Source organism: Leuciscus leuciscus, assembly GCF_965113295.1.
Source record: "Leuciscus leuciscus genome assembly, chromosome: 2".
Classification (NCBI taxonomy): domain Eukaryota; kingdom Metazoa; phylum Chordata; class Actinopteri; order Cypriniformes; family Leuciscidae; genus Leuciscus; species Leuciscus leuciscus.
The window spans coordinates 22,337,977-22,365,908 of NC_138726.1; the positions used below are offsets into that span (position 1 = coordinate 22,337,977).

Consider the following 27,932-nt stretch of genomic DNA (forward strand, 5'->3'; position numbering starts at 1 on the left):
TTTGTGTGTTTTTTTGTGGGAGGTCGACCTTTAAGGCTGAGCAGTGTAATGATCTCCTACACCTTGTCTGTGTCTGCAGTTGCAGTAGAGAGTATAATTGAGCTGTAGATATAAAAGGAAGATCATTAAAACTGCTATCTCTCTTTCTCAACCTCACCTTTGGTTCCATCTCCATTGTTTTGCTTTCTGCCCACTACTATCTTCCTACTGTCCTGAGACCTTTGGCTGAAAACAGCTATTTCTTTTGGCTGTGGAACACAACCAAAATTATTTATATTTTCAGGTCTTCCCACCCAGTCATAAAATCTTAAGCTTCAGTAAAAATGTAAACACCACAACCGATAATAAAAAGTTAGCACTTCATTGATGTCCTTCGTGGGACCTCATCACGTATGATGAAAGGGGATGAAAAAACAAACCTGCTTTTGATCCAGGTTATTGGCCACTGTTGTAAAAAGGAGATTCTGGCACCTGCATGTTTTTGGTGGTGCTACAATGTGGGTCTTAAGCACATTTTGGCATCTATGGAAAATCGTGTAAGATAAATATCAAATAAACTGAGTCTAAACGTATGAGCCTTTGGGTTTGATGCCTGTACATGAAAGTGTCAGGGGACAAGTGCTTCAGGTAACACATTAACATTAACATTAACACATAACCAGCTCCATATGTGTGGCTTTTCTGACATAGCAAACATGCTCAGTCGCTCACCGAGTATAGCACCGCACTTACGATGTGGAGCGCTCAGGTACAAATCCGTGAACCGTCATGACATTAGAGTTCAGAGACTTGTAGAAGCAAGCTAAAATGGCATGGTTTCTTCAGCAAATGTTTTTATCTCACATTTGCATTTGTTAACACTATTGGGTTTAGTGTAGGTTACACCGTGACTTATTAACACAATCATTAACCTTTTAGCGCCACTCACTGGACATTTAATTTCCGAACTGCCATGAATATGTACAACAACCAACGTAATAAAACGTTGCCAGATTCACATTCATCTGTTTCGGATAAAACTGCAAACTCAAGGATTCAGAGGAAAAAAAGAGAATTTTTAGTACCCATGAGAACATCTACATAAGAGTCTAGTGTATCTGAAATTCTTTTAGAGAAGAATTTGTTTTTTTATATTGATACAAAATTATTTAAAAAATACAATATTTTCTATCACCATCAGTGCTTCAGTGGACTCCTTAAATATTTTATATTGATTTAAATATTTTATATAATAAACGTGATAATGCACAGTGGGCCGATGATTCAAGACCCTATTCATATACTTAGCGCTTTGGCTTTAGTATGAGTTCGTGTCAAGTATCGCAGGAATAGATGCCGACACTCTTTGATGTTGAATGCTCGAAACACTGTCCAGATCCCCCCGATACACTCATCCAGCCCGGTACTGCGAAAACCCTCAGATCACAGCACAAAAGCTCAAACCTACAAAAAACAACATTTTTTATCCCTCTTTTTGGATTTCCACTCATCCTTATCCATCTACCCACTCAGTCCTCTCTCTCAATCTTGACTTTTTGTTGCTGCTTTTCAAAGGCGGTCACAGCAATTCTCAAGCGCAAAATTCCCATTAAGCTTCAAAGCTCCGTTTACTCCTCCCTCTTCAACATGAGCATATATGTGTGCATATGTGTGATAGAGCGCTTTACTGGAAGGTGTTCAGCTCATAATGCAACTAGGTAAACACACACTCACTTAAGAAGCGGATGTTACCTTTAGCAATCTCGTAATTACTGATTAATGGGTCAATTTAAGATTTAATCTTAACTCTAGGCTTTTTCATAGGAATAATAAGTTTGTCTTAAAGGGTTAGTTTACACAAAAAATAACATGTTGTTCCAAACCTCTATGACTTTCATTCTTCCGTGGAACATCAAAAAATATATTTAGCAAAAAGATGATTTTGTACATACAAAGGAATGTTTGGTTACCAACATTCTTAAAAATATGAGTGTTAGTGTTTAAAAGATGACATAATTGTATTTTTGGGGGATGAAGTATCCCTTTGAGGTGGATGTTTGTGTGTAATTTCTGCACAACTGCTGCCACCAAACAAGCAACAATAACGACAGGTTTACCCAATTCCCAATTGGTTGAGCAAATGTTTGATTGAGTTGCAGTTTTACACTTTTTTTTTTTTTTTAAGAGGAATCTAACTTACACTTGTCTCTGCATATTAAGCTGGGATAGAAGGAAATGACACACTTCAGCTTTAAATCTAATCCATGTGAGCGTGAAGTATGTGTGAGATCCAGATCCTGTATACTTCTTTCTAATGTGGTTCTTTAGGAAACAGCTGTTCTGAGCGCAAGACCATAACTCATACTCGCAATGTTACTATATGTATCCACTCAAAAACGATTTTTTTTCGTAAAGAAACGGCTTTATTTTTTATTTTTTTCATATTACTGTGCCTGTTCCCCAACTCTCATCTCTCAATTTCTATCTTCCTCACAGTTTTCTCCCTGCTCTCATTGATACGAATGACACATGTATTCCTTAATGATCTTTCTGTCTGATCTTTCTGCAAGTGCAACAATTCTCATTAATGATTAATCTCAAAATCGTCTACACTCAACACACACATAAAAAGCAGTACTCAAACCCCACACAAACAATTGTACATGCACCAACTTTACCAAAGAGCCAATTAAATGAATTCAGCACATAAGCCAATTAAATGCATGGGGCATCAGCTAAAGATCAAGTCAAATCCTACAAAGACTGATGGAAATGAAGATGAGAGGCATCATCAACATACACAGCGAATTACACAAAAACATTTGCTACAACTAACAGTAAACAAATATATACACACCTTTTCAGTGGGTGCTTAATAAACTGGTAAACTTTATATCTGTAAAACGACTCAATGGGCTGTCATTAAGTGCGCGCTCTCACTTTCATTTCTGCCATGATCAGTAATGTTAGGCCTATCGTTTCGGAGACTGTAAGCTGGATCACGAACAGTTGGTGAGATCCATCTTCGAGTAACAACGAGAGTAAATGAAGACTGCTATGTTCATTCTTACATCCAACAACAAAACACCTCAATCGCTTAGAAGACATTCTTGTCTACAGCTGCTCCGGCGTCGAAACAGTGGCGGACTGTGTACAGCTCACTCAGGGTGGGCGGGTCTATGCTAATACAGCAGTGTCAGTCAAAAGTCATGGGCGGGGCTTGTGCAAAAGTACGTCACATTGCCCCCGAATCTGAGAACGCCTTGTTCTGAGACAGTACTTATGATTTATAAAAAAAATAAATAAAAAAAAAGCATTGGGTTGGATTCTTATCATTATAGGGTGGTTCCAACTAAGCAAAATGATGTCTAAAAGACGTCTTTTCAACGTCTTTGTCACTAAAGTCGTACGTTGAAAAGACGTCTACTGAGGAGCCAGAATTAAAGTTATGACGTCTTTTTATGACGTCTTTGATATAGATGGTCATGGAACCTCCGTACAACTAGTGTAAATGTGGTCATTGTGGACTAGGGCTGCACAATTAATCGAATTTCTAATCGCGATTACGATTATGGATGCCACGATTACGTAATCGTTCAAAGCCGCGATTACAAAAAAAAAAAAAAAAAAAAAAAAAAAAATCCACTTTGCTTGCATTTAGAGCATGTTATGAGAGGCGAATCACAACTACTTCAGAAAACCCGGCACAATAGGAACTACCAGGCAGTGACGTATGTGTGTACGCTGAAATAAAAAGTCTTTCACTTCAGAAAAACGGACGTTCCTGTCCTATCAGCCGTTATACTGTGCTCGTAGCGCACACTCTTCAATTGCACGCGCAAATGCGGCGGCGCGCGCTGTGTATAAAGTGCAAAGGAAACTACGAGCATGCAACGTTGTTACGTTGTAAATTAGTAAGTCACGAAATAAAAGTAAAATACCAATAAATCACGTTACTGGTACGTCGTGTGTTAGTTGAGAAGGATTTGCATGCAGGGATGATTTTCATTCTATTCACCAGGAAAAGTTTCCATGTTTCATTAACAGTTCTTCTTAATATTGTGTATTCACCATGGTAACTGTCGTTTCAATATTAACCCCAAAATGCCACTTTATTTTCACTTTGGGTTATTTTTTATATTTTTAAATGACTGTGGTGGCTCATACCAACATTGCATTAACAAAAGCTAGTTTGGGAGTGCTATTTAATAGCTTTAGCATCTATGCCTAATGTTTATTTCTTAGTAGTCTTTACTATTAGTCATATTCTTACAATTTATGTGTATGTTAAGTAAAGGGGGACAGTGTGTGTGTTCACAATTTTTAAGTAAACATGTATAATAATATGCCTATATATATATATATATATATATATATATATATATATATATATATATATACACATTCAATGTAAATTGTGATAATCGTAATTAATAATCGCAATTACAATTTCAAGGGAATAATCGGCAATTATGATTTTTGTCATAATCGTGCAGCCTATGTGGACATATTATTATTTATTTAATTATTATTTTCAACATCATTTAAGGTCTCATTTAGATATCATTTATGGGGCCCTATCTTACACCCGGTGCAATGCAAATGTTTTTTTGCTAGTTTCAGTCCGACGCAGTTATCATTTTCACGTCCTGCGCCACGTTGTTTAAATAGCAAATACATTTGCGCCCATGGGCGTGCTGGTCTGAAAACGAGGTGTGTTCTGGCGCATTGTTGGCACGTTGCTATTTTGAGGCAACAGAAATAGACCGCGCGTTGTGGACCCGCCGGCGCCCATTACTAATGCGCTCATTAAATAACCCAAAAAATATTGTGCCATTGACTTTAGACCAGATTTCAGTTGGTCAATGGCGCAATATTATTTTTGTTATTTAATGAGAGCGTTAGTAATGTGCGCCTATAGGCGGATCCACAACGCACATACACTCTGCTTATTAAACACATAGGGATGCGCACAGCAGCACACAAACATGCCAAATATTTAAAATAAAAGGATTACAATGTAAAATATTATTATTGTGTACATAAAGATATGGTGGAATCCGGCTTGTTCCGTAGATGGTCTGGTTGCGCACTTTTACCCCGCGCACGAGCAGTTCCGTTTGCGCCCTGGAGACGTGTTCGGTCTTTCCATTATCAAATTCTGTCATATAAATAGCGAATCTGCCATGGCACGAGCGCAACTGGCATTTAACCCTTTCGCAAGTACGATCACACCGGTGTGATCAGTCTAGGCTGGTCCCTGGAGCATACGATCACACCGGTGTGATTAGAACGTTCAGTGCATCATGCGATCAACTGCTAAATTCAAATGTGCTTTTGTGCATTGGCTGGCGCTGAGCCAGAGACAACGTGATCAGCACTGTCATATATCACAACTATTCAGTGTTTTCAACCACATAATGTTTATTTTAGGTTTCAGACATATAAATTCACATAAGTACTAAAAAAACAAAACATTTATCATTTGTAAAATACACACTGATGTCTATGGAAGCGGCAATAATAATCCTTTCCATTATAATTAGACACATTTTATTCATATCAGATACACATTGTGTAAGCAACTTTAAAGTTTACTCTATTATTCTCCCACTTTACCGGCCACTTACATGTATTTCGGGAGAAGTGGATGAATTCACGTGTTGTAAATCCAACAGATCCGATTCTCTGAACTGTGGCGCAAACTAAAATGGCGGCGCCCATCGCGCATACAGCTCAACTAACGCGATCGTAATAAAGGTGTTTAAACAACAAAACACATCTACTTGTATATATTTGACAATCGGAATATCAGATATTTCATACTATAGCTAACAAATTTGTGAATATTTTGAATATAAAAGGAAAAATTACATAAAAGCAGATCATCATTCATTCAGCGCTGTTGTGATTGCGGTGTGTCACGTGACAAGCAATGACGTGTCACTGTGGAAACTATAAAGTGACACGTTCTAAATAACGGTCGCCTTGAAAAACTCCCGCTAGGGGGTCAAGCCAGAATATTTTAATCTTACGTGTGAAAGGGTTAAAGAGAATGGACGATGAGACTCTGATTGGTTTAACACACGTAAATCCCAAAACAAAGCACACCCATGAACTTGCGCCGTGCCCTTTAGACTTAGATCGTTAAAATAGGGCCCATACTGTTTCTGGACCAAATAAACACTCTCAGGATGCATTGAATTAAAATTCATGTTTATTTCAATGTAATTTCCATTTGTAATTGCAAAGCAACTCACAGACAGTTTGTGTTTGTCCAAAAATCATTAACATAAAGGAAACATCTGTAAATCACACATCTTTGGATCAAGAGAGAAACCAGGTCTCAAGGAAAGACTTTCTGGCTCAAACACTTGTGCTGCCCTTAATCACAGACATAAAATACAGATACTTCGACTATTTCTGTCAGACATCTACAGAAGATCCTAGTGAGAATTAACAGAGGTTTAGATGTTGATATTTGTTTCATTTGAAGTCACCATTGTGGTGATCTGTGTTTGCTTTAGTTGGGCTCTTGGACCCCGTTCTTCTTGCGTTAGCTTTTCTTTGGCTGCTGTAACTGTGTGGCAGAGGTAGCCAAGATAAAGCGAGATCAGCTGTTATCAGCTCCTTGTTGATGATGACAAAATCATCACAAAGCAAGCATCTAATGTTGTCAGGTGCTTTGGCATTTATAGCCGCCCCGATTTAAATTATCACTTATTTAGAGGTGGATAAAAAGGATGTGCACACTGTGTTTTGAGCAAGTGTATCATGTAGTCACACACAGACATCAAGATTTTGCATATGATTCACAAAAAATGGAAATTACATTGAAATAAACATGAATTTTAATTCAATGCATCCTGAGAGTGTTTATTTGGTCCAGAAACAGTATAAATTATATCTAAATGAGACCATAAATGATGTTGAAAATATGTCCACAATGACCACGTTTGAACTAGTTTTTAACCTTGTATGGAGGTTCCATGAACGTCTTTATCGGACGTGCAGAACACGTCAAAAAAATCCGTCATAAAAACTTTCATTCTGACTCCTCAGTGGACGTCTTTTCAACGTACGCTTTTGTGACAAAGACGTTGAAAAGACGTCTTTAGGACATCATTTTGCTTAGTGGGTTTGTGTACACACACTGCCAACACACATTTATGTTCAAACACCATGTAAAAGTGAGTTTTGCATTATAGGTGCCCTTTATCTACTTTTGTGTTTTAGGTGGTTAAACCACTCTGTGAGCATGCCATTTCTGTTGCTTCCCGTTTTGCATGGCTTATAGTATGGTCTACAGCATGGCTTGCAGCTACAACACTGCTGTTTTGCTTTAATTTGTTTTGTTTCGGTTTTTCTTGCATTTACTAGCTTTGTGTTGCATTCTATAATCTTTGCATTCCACAACTTGTGTTGGATTCAATAACTTTTTTGCATTTAATATTTTTTGTTGCATTTATTAGTTTTGTTTTGATTTGTCTTCATTTGTTTTGCATTCACTAGTTTTGTTTTGCCTTCATTTGTTTTGCATTTGTTTTGTTTTGCATTAGTTTTGCATTTGCCTTCAATAATGTGCATTTTAATAGTTTTGTTTTGAATTTTAATAGTTTTGCTTTGCATTCAACAAAACTGTCTAGCTTTATTGACCTTGTTTTGTTGTGACAAGTCTGTTTGTAACCTGTGGTTTTGGTTTTGTAGCAGTTGGAAGAAAAGTGTTTCTGTTTTGTATTAGTTTGTTTATTTTGTTTTATGTTGAATGTTATATTTCCCTAATCTTGCTTTTTCTCTTTCCTTTTTGTTGGAGATGGGGGCCAGGAGAAGGCAGGCTGGCTGTTGCTGTGAGGCAATAGCTCTCTTCTCACCAAAGTGGTGTGGATTTGCAGTGAATTTCTTTAGTGTGTAAGTGTGGTTTGGAGCATGTGTGGGTATCTATTATTACAAGCATTATTGAAGCCCGGCATCTAGCCTGCCTGCCTCCTTATTGGTAAGCCCCAGCTCTTTGTTTGTTTGTCTTTTTCTTTTGTGTTTGATAAACTTATTTCACAATGCTAGTTTCTTGTTGTGGCTGATCCTTTTTATGATTGCTATAATGAATGAGAAAATTTAACAAATTGACTGTTCTAATAAAGATTTATGCCTTTTATCCAACTTATGAAAAATCGAACTTGTGTGCCCTTGGGTCTTTCCCGGGTAGTTAATCCCGGGTAGCGTAGTCATTCCCATAGATATCATATAATAAAGGCTAGATGTCTCGTCCGCGCTACTGGCCAATGGAGGTCGACGTCCGCACACGGCGGCCATCTTACCACAGGGTGCACGCTCACTCGTAACATGGTGCATGTACTTTTAAATAAGCATAACTTGCTCAATTTTCTACCGATTTTCAAACGGTTTGGTTTGTTATAAACGTCAGAGATGTAGCTATGACACTGCATACATTTGAATAATTATAACAATGGACTTCCATATGAAAGAATTATAGCCACGTTAATAACGTTTGTAAGAAACCAAACCGTTTGTAAATCCGTCAAGATTTCAGCGAGATAAGAGGATTTGTGTGCGTGCTTGATCACTCACCTTGATTCACAGCTTCTCTGTGGTAAGATGGCCGCCGTTGATGCCGGAAGTGACTCCGCCGTAAGACATCTAGCCTTTATTATATGATATCTATGGTCGTTCCCTTTGGATTCAGTATAAAAGAGTACAAACCCTTTATAACACCTCCATCGCCACATAAACAAAGTCAACAGTGATTACAAGGTGTTTTGTATCATTTCTTTGAAATGTTCGATGCCTAGCCTGTGTGTATATTCTTGGGCTATGGTTAGACGTCTATTAAATTTTCACTGACAGCCCAAATTTCGAAATTTTAGCCCAGATGTCAGGGCTGTGTTTGGACGGCTATTAGGCGTCTTTTAAATGCAAAATTGCTTGCTGGGAAGTGACAATTGTATACAGATAAACCACAGCTACTGTAGGTGCATTAACATCATGCAGACCTAGCCATGGATTATCCATTACATAATAATACATTTTAGTTCCTTTTTTGTAGGATTCATGATTTTATTGCATTGAAAAGCACAGTACAAACAAATTTGTCCTTTTGGATTCCACAAAAGAAAGAAATTCACACGAGTTTGGAACAAGTTAGTAAACAATAGAACATGTGAGCGCTCCAGAGAGCCATGATTTAGCCCCGGAGCAGAGTCGGAGCGTTGGTGTTCTCATTCGCTCCAAGATCGCTCCGATACTGCTTCATCATGAGCATAAAATATGAGAGATAAGAGGAAAACCTGGAGTGGAGCTGGAATGGAGTGATTAGAGAGCACTTTGAGTGAGAGAGAGAGAGAGAGAGAGAGAGAGAGAGAGAGAGAGAGAGAGAGAGAGAGAGAGAGAGAGAGAGAGAGAGAGAGAGAGAGAATTGCTGTTGCTACGCTTGGCTCACATACTCTGGGAAATGATGGCAGAATTTTCATTTCTGGGGAAACTAGCCCTTTAACTCAAGTGATGCTACTGATCTATTTCATGTCAGTGTTTTTCTACAGTTCATTTTCTCAGCACAGATAAGCACTTCAAGCACAGATAAAGCTGCCTAACTTTCCATGAGTCTGTGTTATTGTTATACACTGCAGTCTGATATTATTCTATCTCCAAAGTTCACTTGTGTGTTCATAAAGTGTCTCCAGATAGCAGTGAAGGGAGATAATGGACAAAAGAGATTATTAGATGCAATGGAAAAATGGTTAGATGGAAAACTAACCAGGAGGAATAGAACAAGAATGAAAAAGTAAAGACACGGAGAAGGTGTGTGGCACATCAGAAGACCATTTGGCTTTGATTTAATGCTTCCTAGATGGCCTACCTTCAAAGAACCACTTTACAAAACACTTCCTCTCACTTTCCTTTATCTTGTTATTCCTCTTTCTCTCCTGCACTCATCTTCTTGTCCTTGCAATCATGTTTCAACCAAAACAACATCTTTAAAAATAAATAAATAAATAAATACAAAAAAAACCCTGCAAACAAATAAGTCACATCAAAACCAAGAAAGACAAGCTTTCAGCAAGGAAACCTTTTCAAGTATTTTAGACTGCTACTTCAGCATATCCCTTTCTTTCACATGCTGCCGTCTTCACTGTCTCCATATCTCCTCTCCTAGAGAAAAGATGCATTTTCTTCAATTTTGCACTTTTTGTGGGTACATCTAAAGAAGACTTCAGCAACTTTCATTTGTACAGAAAACCCTAAAGGCACAGTTGATCAGATCATATCAGATGTGGCACATACGCAGAGTGAATTTCTGCTCAAAATGTGATGATTTATTATGTAATATGTTCATGCTTTCAAGGTGAAGTATATCTTTTGTCAGTGTTAAAACACTTTCTCCTATCCCAGTGTAATGTGCAGAGACAACTATAATGAAGCCATTTGTAGGTTGACTTCCTGAAGAGTGTAAACCATGTGAATGTTGGGTTAAGGATCATTGTGCTATTTTGTATGTATTAAGTTGTCAAAAGTTCAGTACCAAGTTAAAAATGTGACGATACCAGCATTTCCCTCTAGCATTTTGAGCACTGTTGAACGGATTCTTAACACCTCTGATTGGCCATTGTGTTGACACGCTCAACATATATGTCTCTGATTGGCCATTGAGGTAATTGTTATTTAGTTTGTAATTTTAATTCACCCCCATTTTTTTCATTTAATTATTTATTTGGAGGAAACAGACTTTTAGAAAATCACTTACAATACTGTTACATTTTCCGGTAACACTGTATAAGTATACAATAACAATAATTAGCAAATTAGTAGTTTATTCATACTTTATACATTTTAGTCTCATACTGTACATTAATAGGCTATAAACTAATATTGAGTTCTTCATTCATTGGGTCTCATCCACTTAAGCATGAGAACGCACAAATTTGTGTGTGAAATGTGCATATGAACGATTTTAAGAACAAATCATGATTCACCAAAACTTTTGTAATAAAATGTATTCTTAAAATTAACTGAAACCACACATACACAAAAAGCCCTTACTCTGTACGGCCTTATAATCGTGCAAAGTTATATTTCATCCTAACATGACTAATTATATTGAAGTGTGTATATAATCCAGGGGTTGGCAACCTATGTCAAAAATCTATGCCCAAACTGGCACGCAAAGGGTTAATCGCTGGCACGTGAGCAAAAGTGAGAGATATGTATTTCATTCAGATAAAGTACCTCGTACCTGCCTGCATACAAATCTACATTTTGAGGTAATCATTCCTCATAGTAACAAAGCTTGTAATATTAAGGCGAACCACATGCACGCAAGTTACTGACTGACAGCATACAGCTTGTTCGGCTGTACATAGTCAATGCTATACATTTCTGAGATATTTAGTATAGAGTCCTCATTAAAACATTCCACACACATCGAAATGACTGTGATGCATCGTGGAAACACCGTTTATGTGTACCTGGTCACTTCATGTGTTTTCTCTGATCAGATACAGTAACTATCCAATCATGAAAAGACCGAAAGAGAGGAGATTTTTTCGCATTCCAGATTAAACTGGACAAAATGCATCTGGTTGTTGAAGCCACAAATGTAAATTTTACTACTTTTAAAATGGTAAAAACTAAACATGCGAGAGTGATTGATTACAGCTCCTGGTACCCAGATATGACAGCGCTACTGCAGCACACATCAATGCAGAGAAGTAGCTGAGCATCTCTCCAGCAAGCCGACGCACAAACTGCTGCAAATGAAACTAAGTTCGGCATCTCATCCTGAAGCTCAACACACAGTTGTCTTCATTAAAATTATCTTACCAGTGCTAATGCCTCTCTCTCTCTCCAATATTTAATTGACGAGTTGTCAATACAAAATATAACAATCCAATAAATAGGGTATGATTTTACCCCAAAATTCAACATATTGACACAAAATGATAACTGCAAATACAAGTTTTTAGATGTGTTTTGTGTGTTTTTCACGGCATTCTCACTGAAAACCAATGCTGCCACTCTAGACTAGACGGATTTCAGAAAAATGGCCTTCTATAAGAAGTGAGGAGCATTTATGGGTACAAGTCGGGAACCGGCCTACCTTACATATTTCAAGGGTGCTGAGTCCCAAAAAACTGGTTCCCAAGTGAAATTTTGAGTTTTTGACCTTCTAATTTGCATATCAAAATGGCCGCCAAATTGCCCATCTTGCTCAGTCGTTGGACCATTTTCCCCTATTTTTCTTTGTAAGTAGGCAATCAAGATGAGGAAATTAAGTTTCTAGATCGATAGTCAAGGGTCAGAGCAAAGATATAATGGAGGCTCACTGCCTTTTTTATGTATATATATGCAAAATACCAACTTTTAAGGTGAAATTAAGCATTATTTGTGTCATTTTTTAAGGCCGACATACATATTCAATCAATATCACTCTTAAATGTTCCCAGTGTATATATGATATGTGATGTATTCCATATTACATAATAACTAAGAAAAACACCATTGCAAGTTGTCTGATATTTAATTTTTTAATGCAAATTAAGCATTTGTCCTCTAAATTCTAAGACGGGAAAAACCCAGGTGAATAGGGAAAGATATTCAAAAAGAGACCACCATGAAACTTCCCAAGTTGAATATTTAGATCAGGACATAGCATTCCTTAGTGCAGCTCACCAGAAAAGCTAGTAGTACACGAAAGTAGTCTGCACATGAACGACTGGGCAGAACATACATATCACTTTAACTGATATCAGTTTAGCCTGCAAGGCGGGAACTTCCAGGTTATAAAATCTCACGAATATAGAGGGGGAGGCCCAGCCTGCCACCATACAAATGTTGTGAATAGAAATCCCGCTGGACCAAGCCCACGATGAGGCTATGCCTCTAGTGGAATGGGCTCTGATGCCCAAAGGGCACTGCAGGTGTTTGGACGCATAAGCTGCTGCAATAGCGTCCACTATCCATCTGGACAGGCTCTGTTTCGAGGTGGCGCTTTCAGGACCTCTAGGACCAGAGAAAGATCCCAAATAGGAACTGAGGGGGACCGCGGGGGGTTCACCATCCTGGCTCCTCTAAGGAAGCGAATGATAAGCTCACTCCGTCCTATTGCGCGAACGCTGCAATAACCGCCACATACACTTTGAGCGTGGAGGGGGACCCGCACTTGTTCAACAGCTCTTGTAGGAAGGAGAGCACCCATGAAACCCCACGTGTGTGTGGATCCAGGCTCTAAGTAGTGCACCATTTGGAGAACACTGACCATTTAGACGCATAGAGCCTTCACGTGGAAGGAGCTCTAGACTGCATGATCGGGTATCCGTTAATTATCCAGGCATGCATGCTTGATAGAGAAGATCTTTCCTCACTGGGATCGGCCATGGGGCTGAGTGCGACAGCCTAACTAGCTCTGGGTACCAGATTTGGTTCTCCCATCACGGGGCTATGAGGAGCACTGAGTGGCGCGTTTCCCTGATCCTCTTGATTACCTGTGGTAACAGCGAGATCGGAGGGAAAGCATACAGCGGGCGGCTGGGCCAGGTTTGGGCCAGCACGTCCTCGATCTTTGAGAAAAACGTCAGGCAGTGAGCGTTGTCTTTTGACCCAAAAAGGTTGACTTCCGCCCTGCCAAACAGGTGCCACAGTAGCTGGACTGTCTGGGGGTGCAGGAACAAATTCTCCCGGGGGAATGTTGTCTCTGGACAGTCTGTCTGGACCGACATTCAGGTGGCTTGGCACGTGCACGGCTCCCAGATTCCTGGATCTGACACCACCCTGTCGGTTCACGTAGGACACCATGGACATGTTGTCTGAGCGGACTAGCACATGGTGGTCCCATATATGTGGGAGGAAGCGCTTGAGTGCGTTCTCGATCACTATTATCTCCAAACAGTTTATGTGGAGGCATTTCTCCTGGTCTGACCACAGACCAAAGACCGGTTTGCCCTCGAAAAGAGCGCCCCAACCTAAGTTGGATGCTTCTGTCGAGATAACTTTTCGGTGCGAGACGGCTCCCATTGTCACTCCCCGCTGCAGTCGAATGCCGCCGGACGCCCAGGCTCGGTGAGGCACTCGAGCGTTCAACCAGCGTTGTAGTGGGCGCATACGCAGTAGACCCAGCTGAAGCACTGCTGCAGCTGATGCCATACAACCCAGCATCCTCTGAAATGTTTTTAGAGGTGCGGCGCTGCCCAACTGGAAAGACGCGGCCAGGCATCGGATAGTGTCGACAGCCGGGCCGCCATTGCCACAGAGTCCAGTTCCAAACCCAGAAAAGAGGTTGACTGACTGGGCAGTAATGAGCTTTTGGTCCAGTTGACCGTGAGACCCAGGCTTTCCAGGTGGCTGAGAAGCACTGTTCTGTGAGAGATAAGTTCTTCCTCTGACTGTGCTAGAATCAGCCAATCGTCCAAATAGTTCAAAATCCGCATGCCCTGACTTCTCAGGGGAGCGAAAGCCGTGTCCATGCACTTCGTGAATGTACAGGGTGCTAAAGACAGGCCGAACGGCAGAACAGTGTACTGATATACCTGACCGTTGAAGGCGAATCTCAAGAATGGCCTGTGACAGGGTATTATCTGAATCTGAAAGTAAGCGTCTTTCAGATCGAGGGGAAATAAACCAGTCCCTCGGGCGAATCTGCGCGAGGATCTGTCTTGTTGTGAGCATTTTGAACGGTCTTTTCATAAGAGCTTTGTTCAAATATCTCAGATCTAAAATCGTTCTGAGAGCTCCGTCCTTCTTGGGCACGAGGAAGTAACCGCTGTAAAAGCCTGACTCACTCAGAGAAGGGTGTACCGGTTCTATGGCCCCTTTGCACAGAAGTTTCGCTATTCCTGCACAAAGTAGGTGTGCTACTTCCCCATTCACTCTCGTCTCGGTTCGCGTTCGAAAGCGCGGGGGACGGCGAGCGAACTGCAATGAATAGCCCTCTCTTACTGTGCTCAGCACCCATTCTGACGCACCTGGAATAGCTTCCCACACTTACGCATGTACGGCTAGGGGCAGAATGGCCTCCGGGCTCCGATTGCCGCATTCTGCGGGCTCGAGAACCTGATTCGGAGGCGCGGGCGCAGTGTGTGCACTCTCGGTGCTTGAATACGGCGGCTCGCAGACAGCGATGGTTGGCTGTTTTACGCACGATGTCCCGGAGGAAGTTACAAGGTGTTTTTTTTTCCCTATTCACCTGGGGTTTTCCCCGTCTTAGAATTTAGAGGACAAATGCTTAATTTGCATAAAAAAAAAAAAATCTCAGACAACTTGCAATGGTGTTTTTCATAGTTATTATGTAATATGGAATTCTTCACATATCATATATACACTGGGAACATTTAAGAGTGATACTGATTGAATATGTATGTCGGCCTTAAAAAATGACACAAATAATGCTTAATTTCACCTTAAAAGTTGGTATTTTGCATATATACATAAAAAAGGCAGTGAGCCTCCATTATATCTTTGCTCTGACCCTTTACTATCGATCTAGAAACTTAATTTCCTCATCTTAATTGCCTACTTACAAAAAAAAATAGGGGAAAATGGTCCAACGACTGAGCAAGATAGGCAATTTGGCGGCCATTTTGATATGCAAATTAGAAGGTCAAAAACTCAAAATTTCGCTTGGGAACCAGTTTTTTTGGACTCAGCACCCTTGAAATATGTACAGTAGGCCGGTTCCCGACTTGTACCCATAAATGCTCCTCACTTTCACTTTTTGGGTACATCCCATCTAGACTACTCAGTCTTTTTGCCACTCGCTGGGCGTAACCATGGTCACTCCGGCCGACAGTGACGTCACTTGCATACTCTCTATGTAAAGAGTATGATTTTATTTTATATATTCATTTATTTATTTATTTTTAATAATTTGTAAACAACTTATGTACATCAATTTAAACCAGTAGTAAATTATTGGTTAATAGTTATTCGGAGTAAATAGTTCTAACTTTAGATTAGGTTACAAAAAAAAACTAAATTGCCAGTAATTAGGTGCTTTAAACCTACCTTTTATAAGACATTAATTGCAAAAATGTGTATCTAGCAAAACTGTGCATAAATTTACTTTATAATACATAAACATTTCTTTATGGTTCTTTACTATTAATACATGTTTAATGTTTTTATGAACCATTAACAACTCCTTCACAACAGGTTTAAAATCAAATAGGTATAATGTTTATACCTCTATATTTCTGTCCTGAATTCAGTCCTCTAGGTTGATACTGAAACTCGCAGGTTGAGCTTTACATGCAATCTGTCATCAATCACATAATTACCGCATAGCATAAGCCGATTGGCCTCTGCTTATCCTGTAGCCAATGAGATTGCTTGCTCAACATTTAAATAGTCTAGATCAATGTTAGCTGTAAGCTTGTCCTGCAGTGCTCTGAAACCCTCCATCTCCCCCAGCTCCACCTGGCTAGATATGTTACAGGATTCATGAATGTCTATTCATGCAGCAGCAACACATGCACAGAAAAATACACAATGACAATGATTTTAGGTACAATATATAACAAAATGTATGTGGTTCGTGTTTTAATATGTAATATACAATATAATGTGGAGATCTCATAAATTGTTTTAATTATAAAGTAAAAGTTTGAAGATGATTTGTAAGTACTTTATTACTGTATGCTTGTTACATAGCTTTAACTTTTGGTATCAAGGCACTGCTTTGTTTTATTTTATTTGTTGTTTTTATTTGGAATGCAAAACTTGTATCTATAAATCAGATTCATTCTCTTTGTCCAAAAGTATTATTCTAAAGATTCTTTAAATATTCAATAGAGTACTCTGTTCCTTAGATATCACAAACTAACATCAAATAAATTTGAATACATTTAGCATACTATTGTCATTCATTCAGTTTACTTAATGCTGATGACATAAGCTACAGTATATTATGCATTTAATTTTTCTGAGCAGTGTGCAGTGACCGTTAAAGCTCTGGGCTCACTGCATTGCGTGGAGGTGGTTTTCAGCTTTGGCATCGACAGGTATTTCTCTTTCTCTCCCAAATGTGAAAAACACTGCAAACAGAGCATCTTCTTAAAGAGACATGCTTGTTGGTGACAGTTGCTATGGGCACTACCATCTCACATGTCATTTACAGTTACCATCTCTCCCACTGCATTGCTCTTTTGCCTGTTCTGCCACCTCGTGCACTCCCCACCCCTTCCTCTCTTCCTCCTTATGTCCATTCACTCCCCTCTTCATGCACACACACTTCACTGGTTCCAACACTTTTCAGGTCAGTATGATCTGGTGTTCAGACATCTTGTCTACGAAGCTAACAAGTGCTAGATGAGATGAACTGGTGAAATACTGCAGGCAGAAGAATTCATTCCGGCTAATTTGATGGTGTCTGATCATCTGGTGAAACTAGCTCTGCTCTGCTATTATGGTATGACTACTGTAAAATTGTTATGATGACAAAAGAGACTTACGGGAATCTGAAATATGGCCATTTTGGGCACCGAAAGAACAGAGTTACTGAGTCAACTACATAAAAATAATACAAATAAAAAGTGCCTCAGTAACTGCTTGAATGTTAAATATCAGCAGTATATAAACAATACAACTCTGTAAAAACTCTGTCCCAAGAAGGGACAACTGGCATTATGATGTGCGTGTAATAGCGTGCTAATCTTGATCATTTCAAGAGATTCATGACACTGAAATATGACAGATGACTGAGAGTTTAGGCTATTACGCAAAATGCTATGGGGCATTTAAAAAACAGGCATGACTGCAATACTAACAACAACAACAGTGACTAATAAATTATCTGAGTCACCAAGCCCTTGTTTTAAATAATATCAACATACTGAGAGGAACTTAAAGACGCTCAAATCCTGTTCCACATATCACAATTCAATTATGTTCTGGTTGGCTTTGATCTTGTGACCTTACACGTATTTTTGCTTTTGGCATGGACAAACACACCTCTTTATTGTACCCTATTTTCTGTCCTCCAGGCCTGTTTTTAGTCAACAGTCTTTATAAAAAATCCCTTTCCTCTGAAATATCTGTATGCGCTTGACTACTGTTGGTTTAGACTGTGTTAGATCTCTATAAAAAGGTGCCTTCATGTCTTAGGAACCTCTGATCCCTTGAGCTTCTGTGGATTTTTGAAACAGCGACACTGTCAAAGGCCTCATCTGATACAAAAGAAGTTTTTAGAAGTCAGGGAGCCTTAAAGCCTAAATGTGTTCTCAGCTGACACATACAGGTAAACATAAAATCATTGCATTCAACACAAAATTCATGAGATAAAACAAAGCATTTGTAAAAGGTGAAATCTCTTTTCCAACATTTTAACATACAGCAACCCTACCTTAACGTTTGACCAAAGAGGTCTTGCAATTCCTGGAGAAATCTATTCGTTAGCATTCCCATTCAGACACGACTACTTTTGAATGGTCATCAATGAAAATAACATTTGTTTGTGCATTTACAGCATGACAAATCAGGTACCAAGATAACAAGCCAACCTTGCATGCAACTCTCAGGGGTGCTATTCAACACCTAAAGGATCAGTATTGCACCTACCTTAACACCACGAACTCTGAACTCAGTTAACGCTCTGTGCATTTTGGTTGCGGCGGAGGGGAGGTCTTTGCCACTGGCTATGACTTTAACCAGCAGTGAGTCATAGTGAGGGGAGATGATGGCCCCCGGAAACGCAGATGCACTGTCTAGACGAATACCCATACCCTCTCCACTGCGAAACACCTGTTGAATGATGGGAGAGAAAGAGGGATGATATGAGTGCAAGTAAAACAATACAGTTGGAGGAGAAAGAAGCATGAAGAGGGAAGTTAGCTAGAGGAGAGATGTCCTAACAACGATTAACGTTAAAATTGTAAGGAGAAGGAACGCAAATTCCCGAATTTACATCGGAAAAGCGTTCAAAAGGTGGCGAGAACTCCGCCGGCAGAAGGGCTTCCAATCCGACATTCAGGAGGCTCTGTTTGTGCTGGACAAGTGAGTAAATCCAGTTTGTTTTTTCTAAATGGTTCATGACTGTTTCAGGAAGCACGGAAGGGAGGGGGAGGGGACGGGATGAGGAGGAGTGAGGGTCAAGCTAGCCTCCGTTTTGTTTGACAATACTTCGAACGTCAACAAGAAGTGACGTCACCCAACATCGCTTAGAGCACCTTTAATATTGTGAAATATTATTACAATTCAAAATAACTGATTTTAATATATTTTAAAATGTAATTTATTCCTGTGATGGCAAATCCGAATTTTCAGCAGCCATTACTCCACTCTGCAGTGTCACATATTAAAAATATTGATATATTTTTCTTCAAGATTCTTTGATGAACAGAAAGTTCAAAAGAACAGCATTTGTTTATTTACTGTCACTTCTTATCAATTTAATGTGTCCTTGCTGAATAAAAGTAAAAAAAAAAGTAAAAAAACGTTTAAACGGTAATGTATATTCTACCGTCTGGTTTACTATGGAGGAAGACAATCCCATCAGATGGAAATAAATCAAGCGTAGCGTCAGTTCTGGCAGGTCACGTTAGTCAAGCTCGCATCAGCTGACTCTCAGCTGATACACGTATACCTATAGGAATACGACCCCTTATCACTGTATTCATATATATGCTCCTTTAGTATTATGACAACAGCTATAGCGTTTCTCAGGTACTAATTCCCTCCTCCATCTCCAGCTCCTCCTCTCGTCAGTCAGGATTTGGCATTCTGATTCCCCCTGAATCAGACTAAAATTCTCTAATTATGTTGTACATTAAAATTAATTAATGCTATCTGCAATACATTCATGTTGGTTCTGTTCTGTTTACCCATTGCTGCTCTGCTCTCCCTTCTCTTATCCATGCTAGGCTTCATGGATGCACAGGGAGTTCTCGCCCAGAACAGAACCATACTGCCAATCCTAACTGTATGCTAACTGTCAATCGTATTTGACGATAGTGGTCCTGACAGAACTTATTTTACCTTTGATTAATCCGAAAAATGAGTGCTGAATAATTTCTTGTATTCCCAATAGTCATCTTTCTTTCTTTCTTTCGTTCTTTTTTTAATTTTTTATTTTATTGCTTGGTGGAAAAATGCTTTTAATAAAGCAAAGCAAAGCAAAAACAAAAATAACTGTATTTCCGTAATAATATTTGTAAATTAGTTGGTGGAAAAATATGATACATTTATATATATATTTTAATTATGTTTGTAATAAATGCAGTTTATAACATTTAGGTATGTTTAATAAAAAAATGCCCAAAACAGTTTCTCTTCATTCAACTCACAGGTAACTGTCATAATCAAGCTGGTCTGGTGGCGAGCAGGATTTGTTTCCCCTCACATTAAACCACACCCTCAGTATATGACACATGTTTGACTCCCTGCCTTACTAATGAGTGAGATTTGACACTTCCAGTTGTGGGAGGAGTTGATATGGAGCCGTCAAGTTGGACACTTACAGTGATGCTCACACTGTGTTTACTTTCTTTATTGAAGACTAAGAGGATTAGATTTAATATGTGTCAAATAAACAGACGTTTGAATTTTACATGTAGCAACTAGAAAGACTGTTCAGTGAAAAGATTATGTGCTGCTTAACAGTGCTTGTATGTACAAGAAGAAAGTTTAATATTAGCTTATATTATTTAAATACCAATACAATGCTGTCTGTATTTTTGTCAGTTTTATTTCCATAAACATGATACAACATAACTGTCACGTGTCAGTGTTTGTTTGTATTTTAGTCACATGTCTTCCTTTGTTCTGTTTTCCCGCCACTCATCTGTTTCCTTGGTAACCCTCATTAGTTCATCTGTCACACCTGTTTACCTTCTAGTCTTGTCAGCTGTGTCTCGATTTCCTGATCTGTTTCCCTATGTATTTAAGCCCTGTGTTTTGCGTCGTTCATCGTCCGATCTTATTAAGTGTGTGTGAACCTTCTGCCTGTCTATACCTGTTTGAATTATGTTGTTAGTAAAAGTTTGTATTGGAACTTTTGATTCTCCCTCTTCTTCTGCCTGCACCCCACCATGACAATAACATTAATATTACATGATTAATGTTATTTTGTATCATGTTTCAGTCTGGCCAATCGTGAAATGGGCTCTACGGCCTTATCACACACTCGGACATAAACCGCCTCAGCTTCAATTAAAGAAACACTTAAATAAAGCTTTAATGTTTTCATTCTTAATTTCATTCTTAATAAGTGTGCCTGCATTATTTATGCAGTAATCAGCCTGCTGTTGCCCATATTAGTACAAAATAATAATCGCATTACATAACCAACTATGCCAGTTCTTGCTGAGGTCATTCTCTCCTCATATAAAGTGCTCTTATCAGACAAACATTTGTGAACAAAAACTATAATAAATAAAAGTCACAAAATCCAGGAAGGGTTATTAAAATGCTGCTTTTACTTTGATGTAATGCTGAACAGACCTGTCTGAATTGTATTTTTTGTTAGTTATTTGTATCACTTGTTTTGACACTGTAAACTAGCTGAAAAATAAGCAGTAAATCAATAATGTTGATTTTAGTCCACGTTTAAAATAAGCTTGAATGTATGAAATTATTCAATTATGTCTAAACCTGTCAAAATGATCAGATTAACACCATTGATTAAGAAACTCTGTTTAACAATGTTTATTTCTTTTAACACCGTTAGCACTTATCTAATTTGTCATTGAACTATTTCACTCAGTTCTGTGATGACAACGTCTGGAAGAGCACCAGCGCACCAGCTTGGTTGAAACAAGTGATGTCCGGTTCGTAACCGAATGGTTCTTTTGAACCAGTTCTTTTTAGTGAATCGGTCGAACCAGTAGGCTACACTAAATCGGACTGAATCGTTCGAAACAGTTCGCGTCTTGCGTCAGCGCTGATCCACAAGTTACTAAAGTTACTCACTTTCGGACTGTTTCTAAAGTATTTTGTTGAACATGAATAAGTGTAACAAAATAAAACATCACATATCACATAATTACTGTCTTTTCACTGTATTATTTTAAAGATTGGAAACACAATGAATGGATTGTAAAACTAAACATTTATTATTATACTAGAACATTATTTTCAGGAACAGCTCATTTAATTTCTAAGTAAGTTGATATAAATCTTTGACTTAAACTCTTGCCAAGGTTTTAAGGGTGCAAAGTAAATGTTTATAATGTGTTAATCAAAACATAACGTTAAACATACTGGAGACATGCATCGACTTTTTCGTTTTGTCGACTGTAGCCTATAGTAAGATTTCAGAAATTCTCGAAACACCAGTACAGAACCGAGAACTGTTTCTTTCGGACATGTTCGATACAGAGAACCGATAAGCTGGAGATGCTGCGCATGTGTGATAGCACCGTCTCTGAAGTGAATTTTCTTTCGGCCAACTGCATGCTGTGCTGATACTTGAGCACGGGTGAACCGAGGAAAGAGAAAAGAACTGAAAAGAACCGGACTTCCCATCACTAGTTGAAACGCACACATTTACTTAACTGTCTAAATGGGGACATATACTTCTATTGTTTTTATATGAAGCTAGTTATAAACTCCTAACCCTAACATAAAACTTTAAGCATTTTTTAAAAAAAAGAAAAAAAGTTTAACTACATTTTTACATGGTTTACACAAATGAGGACATCCCCCAAAGGACGTTTTGGGAGATTTTGTCAGGTTTACAAATAATTCAGGTAAAAAAAAAAAAAAAAAAAAAAAAAAGTTTCAGTTAGGGCTGTAGTACAGTCCGGACTCGAGACCGTTTTTCTATGGTCTCGGACTTGTCTCGGACTCGCTGGTATTCGGACTCGGACTTGTCTCGGTCTCGGCCACTGGTCTTGCCAAATATGGCTTTTGGTCTCGACCGAGTCCAGGTGTCTTTATTATGTTCCCAGTAAGCACACATACGTCACCGTGATATTAAAACTAAATATTATTGGAGGGAAAGTGAAACACTGGCCACCTAATAACTAGCGATGGGCATTTCGGCTCTTTTTCGTGAGCCGGCTCGTTTGACTCCGCTCACTGAAAAGAGCCGGCTCTTTTGACTCACAAACGGCTCTTTAAAATTTTTTTTAAAAAATAAACTCGCTGAAAGTCCACCGCTAGTGCAACGTGAATATTCACATTTTTAATTGTCCATAACAACCCAAAAACTTGCCTGCTTGCCTTGCACATCTAATTAATGGGCAAAGTTTTCAGACTTTTTTTCTTACCTTTTTTTTTGTACGTGTGTGTGGATGTTATATATTTCTGAGTCCATATATCACTCCATAATCTGCCTCTCTTTTAAATGCCTATTCCACGAGTGGTAGGCTCCAATGACTGGCTGTTTTAAAATATAGCTAATATCGAAACAAAATAACCCAGGCAGTCTAATCTACGAGACGTTTAGGCCTCCTCCAATAGTAGGCTACTGACAGCTGGGCTCATAGCATGCAGGATTGCTTAGTGGCAAACTTTTTTCATTTGATTGGTTCAACCGCCACCCGCCCGAATTTGTGTGTGTGAGTTGGCTCGGCCCTCCCTCATGCAGTTTAATTGGTTGACATTGCGTGTATGATTGACAGGAACAGAATGTGAGGCTGATCAGACAGTCGAAACGAATGTGTGTGCTCCTTTAGGCCTATATAATAATTTTTTTGTTGTTCTTTGATTTAGTCAATTATTTTAAATAAAATTAAAATCATTCATTATTTCATTATTACATAATGATTTCATTTCTATAGGCTATATATTTTAGCAGACTTTTTTTTCCTGTCCTGGACTCGGTCTTGACTCGGACTCGAACCTTTTTGGACTCGGTCTTGTCTTGGACTCGAACCTCTTTGGTCTTGGACTTGTCTTGGACTCGGCAAAGGTGGTCTTGACTACAGCCCTAGTTTCAGTAGGTACAAACTGTCATGGGTGGTTGAAAATCAAGTTGAAACAGGATTTAATTGCAGCAATCTTCAGTTTACTTTAACAAAACTCAGGGCACTAAGGATACAGAACAGGACAACCGTCAAGACGCAATATTAACAGTCAACTGAAGAACCAAACACAGGGCTTAAATACACAGGGCAAACAAATGAGCTAATGAGATAATTTACTAGACACACCTGGATAGAATACTCAATCAAGTAACCAAGGAAACAAACAGGCAAGGAACATAGGAGAACATAACCAAACTAACAGCAAAACAGAAAGCTAAATCAAACAGAATACTGCAGCTGGTCCAGAATTCAGTGGCACACATTTTCTCTAGAATAATTTCTCCTGTTCTTTTCTACTTGCATTGGCTTCCGGTTAAATATCGAACTGATTTCGAATTGAAGTCTTGCTTCTTACCTACAAGGCTCTTCATAATTTAGCTCCTTCGTATCTCTAATCTTCTTCAAATCTACTCCTGCACATAACCTAAGATCCTCTTCAACAATCTTTTTAGCCCAACTGCATATTCGTTTGAGAAGTATGGGGTCCAGGGCTTTTAGTTATGCTTCCACATGACATCTGTAACACTGCAGTCTTCACACTTTTAAATCTCGTCTTAAAGGTCCTCTATTATGCAAATTTCACTTTTGCATGCTGTTTGGACATAAATGTGTGTTGGCAGTGTGTGTACACAACCACCCAATAGTGATAAAAATCCACTCACTCCTTTTTTATTAATCCCCATAAATCATCAGCAGTGTCTCCCAACGACCTGTTTTCAGAATGCTGTTTTAGTGACGTCACTAGCACAGGCCCCGCCCACGAGTGTTGACAGACACCGTTCTAACATAGACCCGCCCTGATCGAGTTCACAGCTGCTGCACTGACGAGAATGTCTCCCAAGCATTGTAGGTGTTGTGTGGCTGGATGTATTAATCCACATAGCTCTCTCTATTTACTCCCGAAATCTGAGGCAGCCGCTGAAGACGAGGTGGAATTTTTTTGTTTTTAAAGAAAATGCTCCCTCAACTCTACCGAAATTCGTTTATGTACTTGCGCACTTCTTATAACTTAGAAGTGCGCAAGTACATAAACGAATTTCAGTAGAGTTGAGGGAGCTTTTTCTTTAAAAACAAAATAATTGTTTTTTCAGAAATTCACCGTAAGAGCTGAGTAAACACAGTAAGTTAAACTTACTGTGTTTACTCAGCTCTTACGGTGATTTTCTGAAGTAAAACTGACGCTTCATCTTTTGTGTTATGTACAATAAACTTTATTAAACTCATCAGTATATGTTTGATCATCATTCGGACCTGGTCCGAAACAGCAGACTTGTAGGCTATTAATAGTGGATACATACAAGCAGATGACAAATACGTTATAACCGTAATTAAACTACTAAACTATACCTGTTCCATCTCTATACAGCACTCTGACTCTGTAGGCATTATTGTCCGACTCCGGGTCGAAATGAACACCGTTACTGAGAGTTTCTGATATTATTATCATCATTCCGTGAGATGAAATTGTCCTGAGAGACTGAGCGCGAGCTCATGAAGCTCCGCCCCCTGTGTCGTGCAGCAGCAGCTTATTTGCATTTAAAGGGCACATACTAAAACAGCGCGTTTTTCTGAGCCCCAAAAAATGACAATTTAAACATACTGTAAAAAATTATCTGTTGGGTATTTTGAGCAAAAACTTTACATACACACTCTGGGGACATCAGAGACTTATTTGACATCTTGTTAAAAGGGGCATAATAGGGGACCTTTAAAACTCATTTATTTAAACAGGCTTATTTATGATTGCTGATATGTTGAATAAAAGTATATTAATTACCTTATACCTGTATACCTTAGTATCTTAATGTATATTGTAGTTTGCTTTTAATGTATCTTATTTCAGTTGTTGTAATATTGATGTTTTGGTGACCTTGAGTGTCATGTAGGGGCCTATAAATAAAATGAAAGAATGAAAGAACAGTCATCTTTTACATTTCCCCCTGAACCAAAATAATGAGATTATTCTGCTTTCACAACATGGCATAACCATAATTTCGAGATGGCAACCCATAAATTCAACCCGGAGCTGTTCATGTCCTCAGACTCAGATTTATGAGTTTCTATGTCAACACTATCAACGCCAAAATGATCTGGAGCAGTCAGGTGGTCAGCAATCTGTAAGTTGTTTACATTCATTATTATTGTAATGTTATGTGCTTTGAGACATGAGGTAAGTTAACGCCATCTCTCATATCGTGATGCTTTGCAGACTCTGCTCTGGCTGTGCGTGTTTATGTCTTTTGGAGGAGCCGTGGCTTTTGAGAAGTTCTGAAGGGAGGGTGGGATCTCATGCTTTTAAAGCTAACTTGCTATTGTTAGCCTCTTCAAAATTGTCTACCCTACTTTTAATTATGGTCGGCGGTAAACTCTTAAGAAAGGTGGTCAAGATGGGCTAACTATGCCAATACTGAATATGAGAACAAAATAGCTTTAAAGGGTATTTTATTAAATTTTGATTGATTTGACATCCATTATCACACCCTTTTTTTCTCTGAATAAAAGGCATAGGCTGTTTCTCAAAACCAAGAATGCAAAGAACGGACTTGTGTTCTTGGGGAGAACGCTCTTGCTAGTTGTTCTTGGAAGAATGAACTCACAAGGTGACGAGCACACAGAACGCTGCTGACAGTTTGAGACGATGTGTTCTTGCTGGTATTGCGCAATAATACCCCCGCACAGACGCCATCTGCAGTACCCAAACATAACGCGATTTAAATAACGGTTTAAACAGGTTAAATAACGGGTTTAAATAACCCAAACATAACGGTACGTTCACACGGGGCGTCAGCGTCAACGCTTCCCATTGACTTTGAATGGGTGACGTCAAGCGTTGCCGAAAAGAATTGTGGATCCGTCGGCGGCGCTTCACTGGCGTTGCTCGCGGCAGAAGTTGAGAATTTTTCAACTTCTGCCGCGAGCAACGCCAGTGAAGCGCCGCAGACGGAAGCGTCAGCCAATCAGGATCGCTCTATGCAAATACAGTAGCCAGGCGGCAGCCAATCACGTTCATCACGTTCATCCTGTTCAAGAGCAGCAAACTGAGGATAAATCATTGGCTGACGCTGCTATGACCATGGCGTCAGTGCCAAACTTCAGCCACGCCTTCCGTCAAGCGTTGACGCTGACGCCCCGTGTGAACATACCGTAACTCCTTCCTCAAATGCCGAAATGAATGCTGGGATATTTCTGCCGTCAAGTTCACACAAGTTACCAACCGCTGCATCCTCTGTAAAATCGGCGTGTCAAGAACACTTCCGGGATTTTTAACCGTTCTTGCCAAAATGCAAACTTGTGTATTGGGACAGTACTTGGGCAGCGAATGATGACGTTTCACAAGTTCACAAGAACACAAGTACAGACAAGAACGCATATTGAGAAACGGCCATAGTCAAAGCAAACCTATATTTCACAGTCTACAAGACCCAATTTCAGTAATTCAATAACTCAATTTGAACAAAATGTGTACAGTCAAAAACATGCTAATATCACATTCATAAAGTGTGAGTAAATTTGCTGTTTTATTTTAATTATGGAAGATTTGTATTCAGCAAAACAGCTAGACACCACAGAAGGAGTTAAATGCTGGCGTCTCGAGAAGCATTCATGGCATAATACGCTGAAGTAAATACCTTTCAATACCTGTTTTGCCTTTATGTGTTATGCACAAATATTCTCTTATAAGAGTTTTCTACACAAACTGCCAAACACTGGAAACCTCTATTTTTTCTCCATGTAGAAAAAAAAATCAATACAGGAGAGCAGACAAGCAGAGGGTCTATTTCCAATCACACCTTAATCAGGATATCATAAAGGCTTAATGATTAGATTGTATTGATCACCCAAGATTCAGGTACCCTGATACCCTTAAGCCAATTAGCGATGTCTAAAATCCACAGGAGCCGCTTCTCAAGAGTCAGTTCCTTTATAATCAAAAGCAGCTCAGCGAGAGCAGGGAAACGGACCATCATAGAGAATCGTACCTTTCAC

General features: G+C 39.1%; 1 protein-coding gene and 1 long non-coding RNA gene across 2 annotated transcripts in view; one reads left to right on the top strand and one right to left on the bottom strand.

The window, feature by feature from the left end:
• Positions 1-27,932, bottom strand: part of pcxb (pyruvate carboxylase b) — a 253,081-nt gene that overhangs the window by 119,455 nt on the left and 105,694 nt on the right. The window contains exon 10 of the mRNA XM_082151665.1: positions 18,538-18,720. Within this exon, the coding sequence (XP_082007791.1) occupies positions 18,538-18,720 (183 nt within the window). The remainder of the gene's footprint in view (positions 1-18,537; positions 18,721-27,932) is intronic.
• Positions 25,660-27,655, top strand: LOC309493441. Its single transcript, XR_014203935.1, has 2 exons — positions 25,660-26,453; positions 27,334-27,655. It is a non-coding gene; the product is annotated as an uncharacterized lncRNA (long non-coding RNA).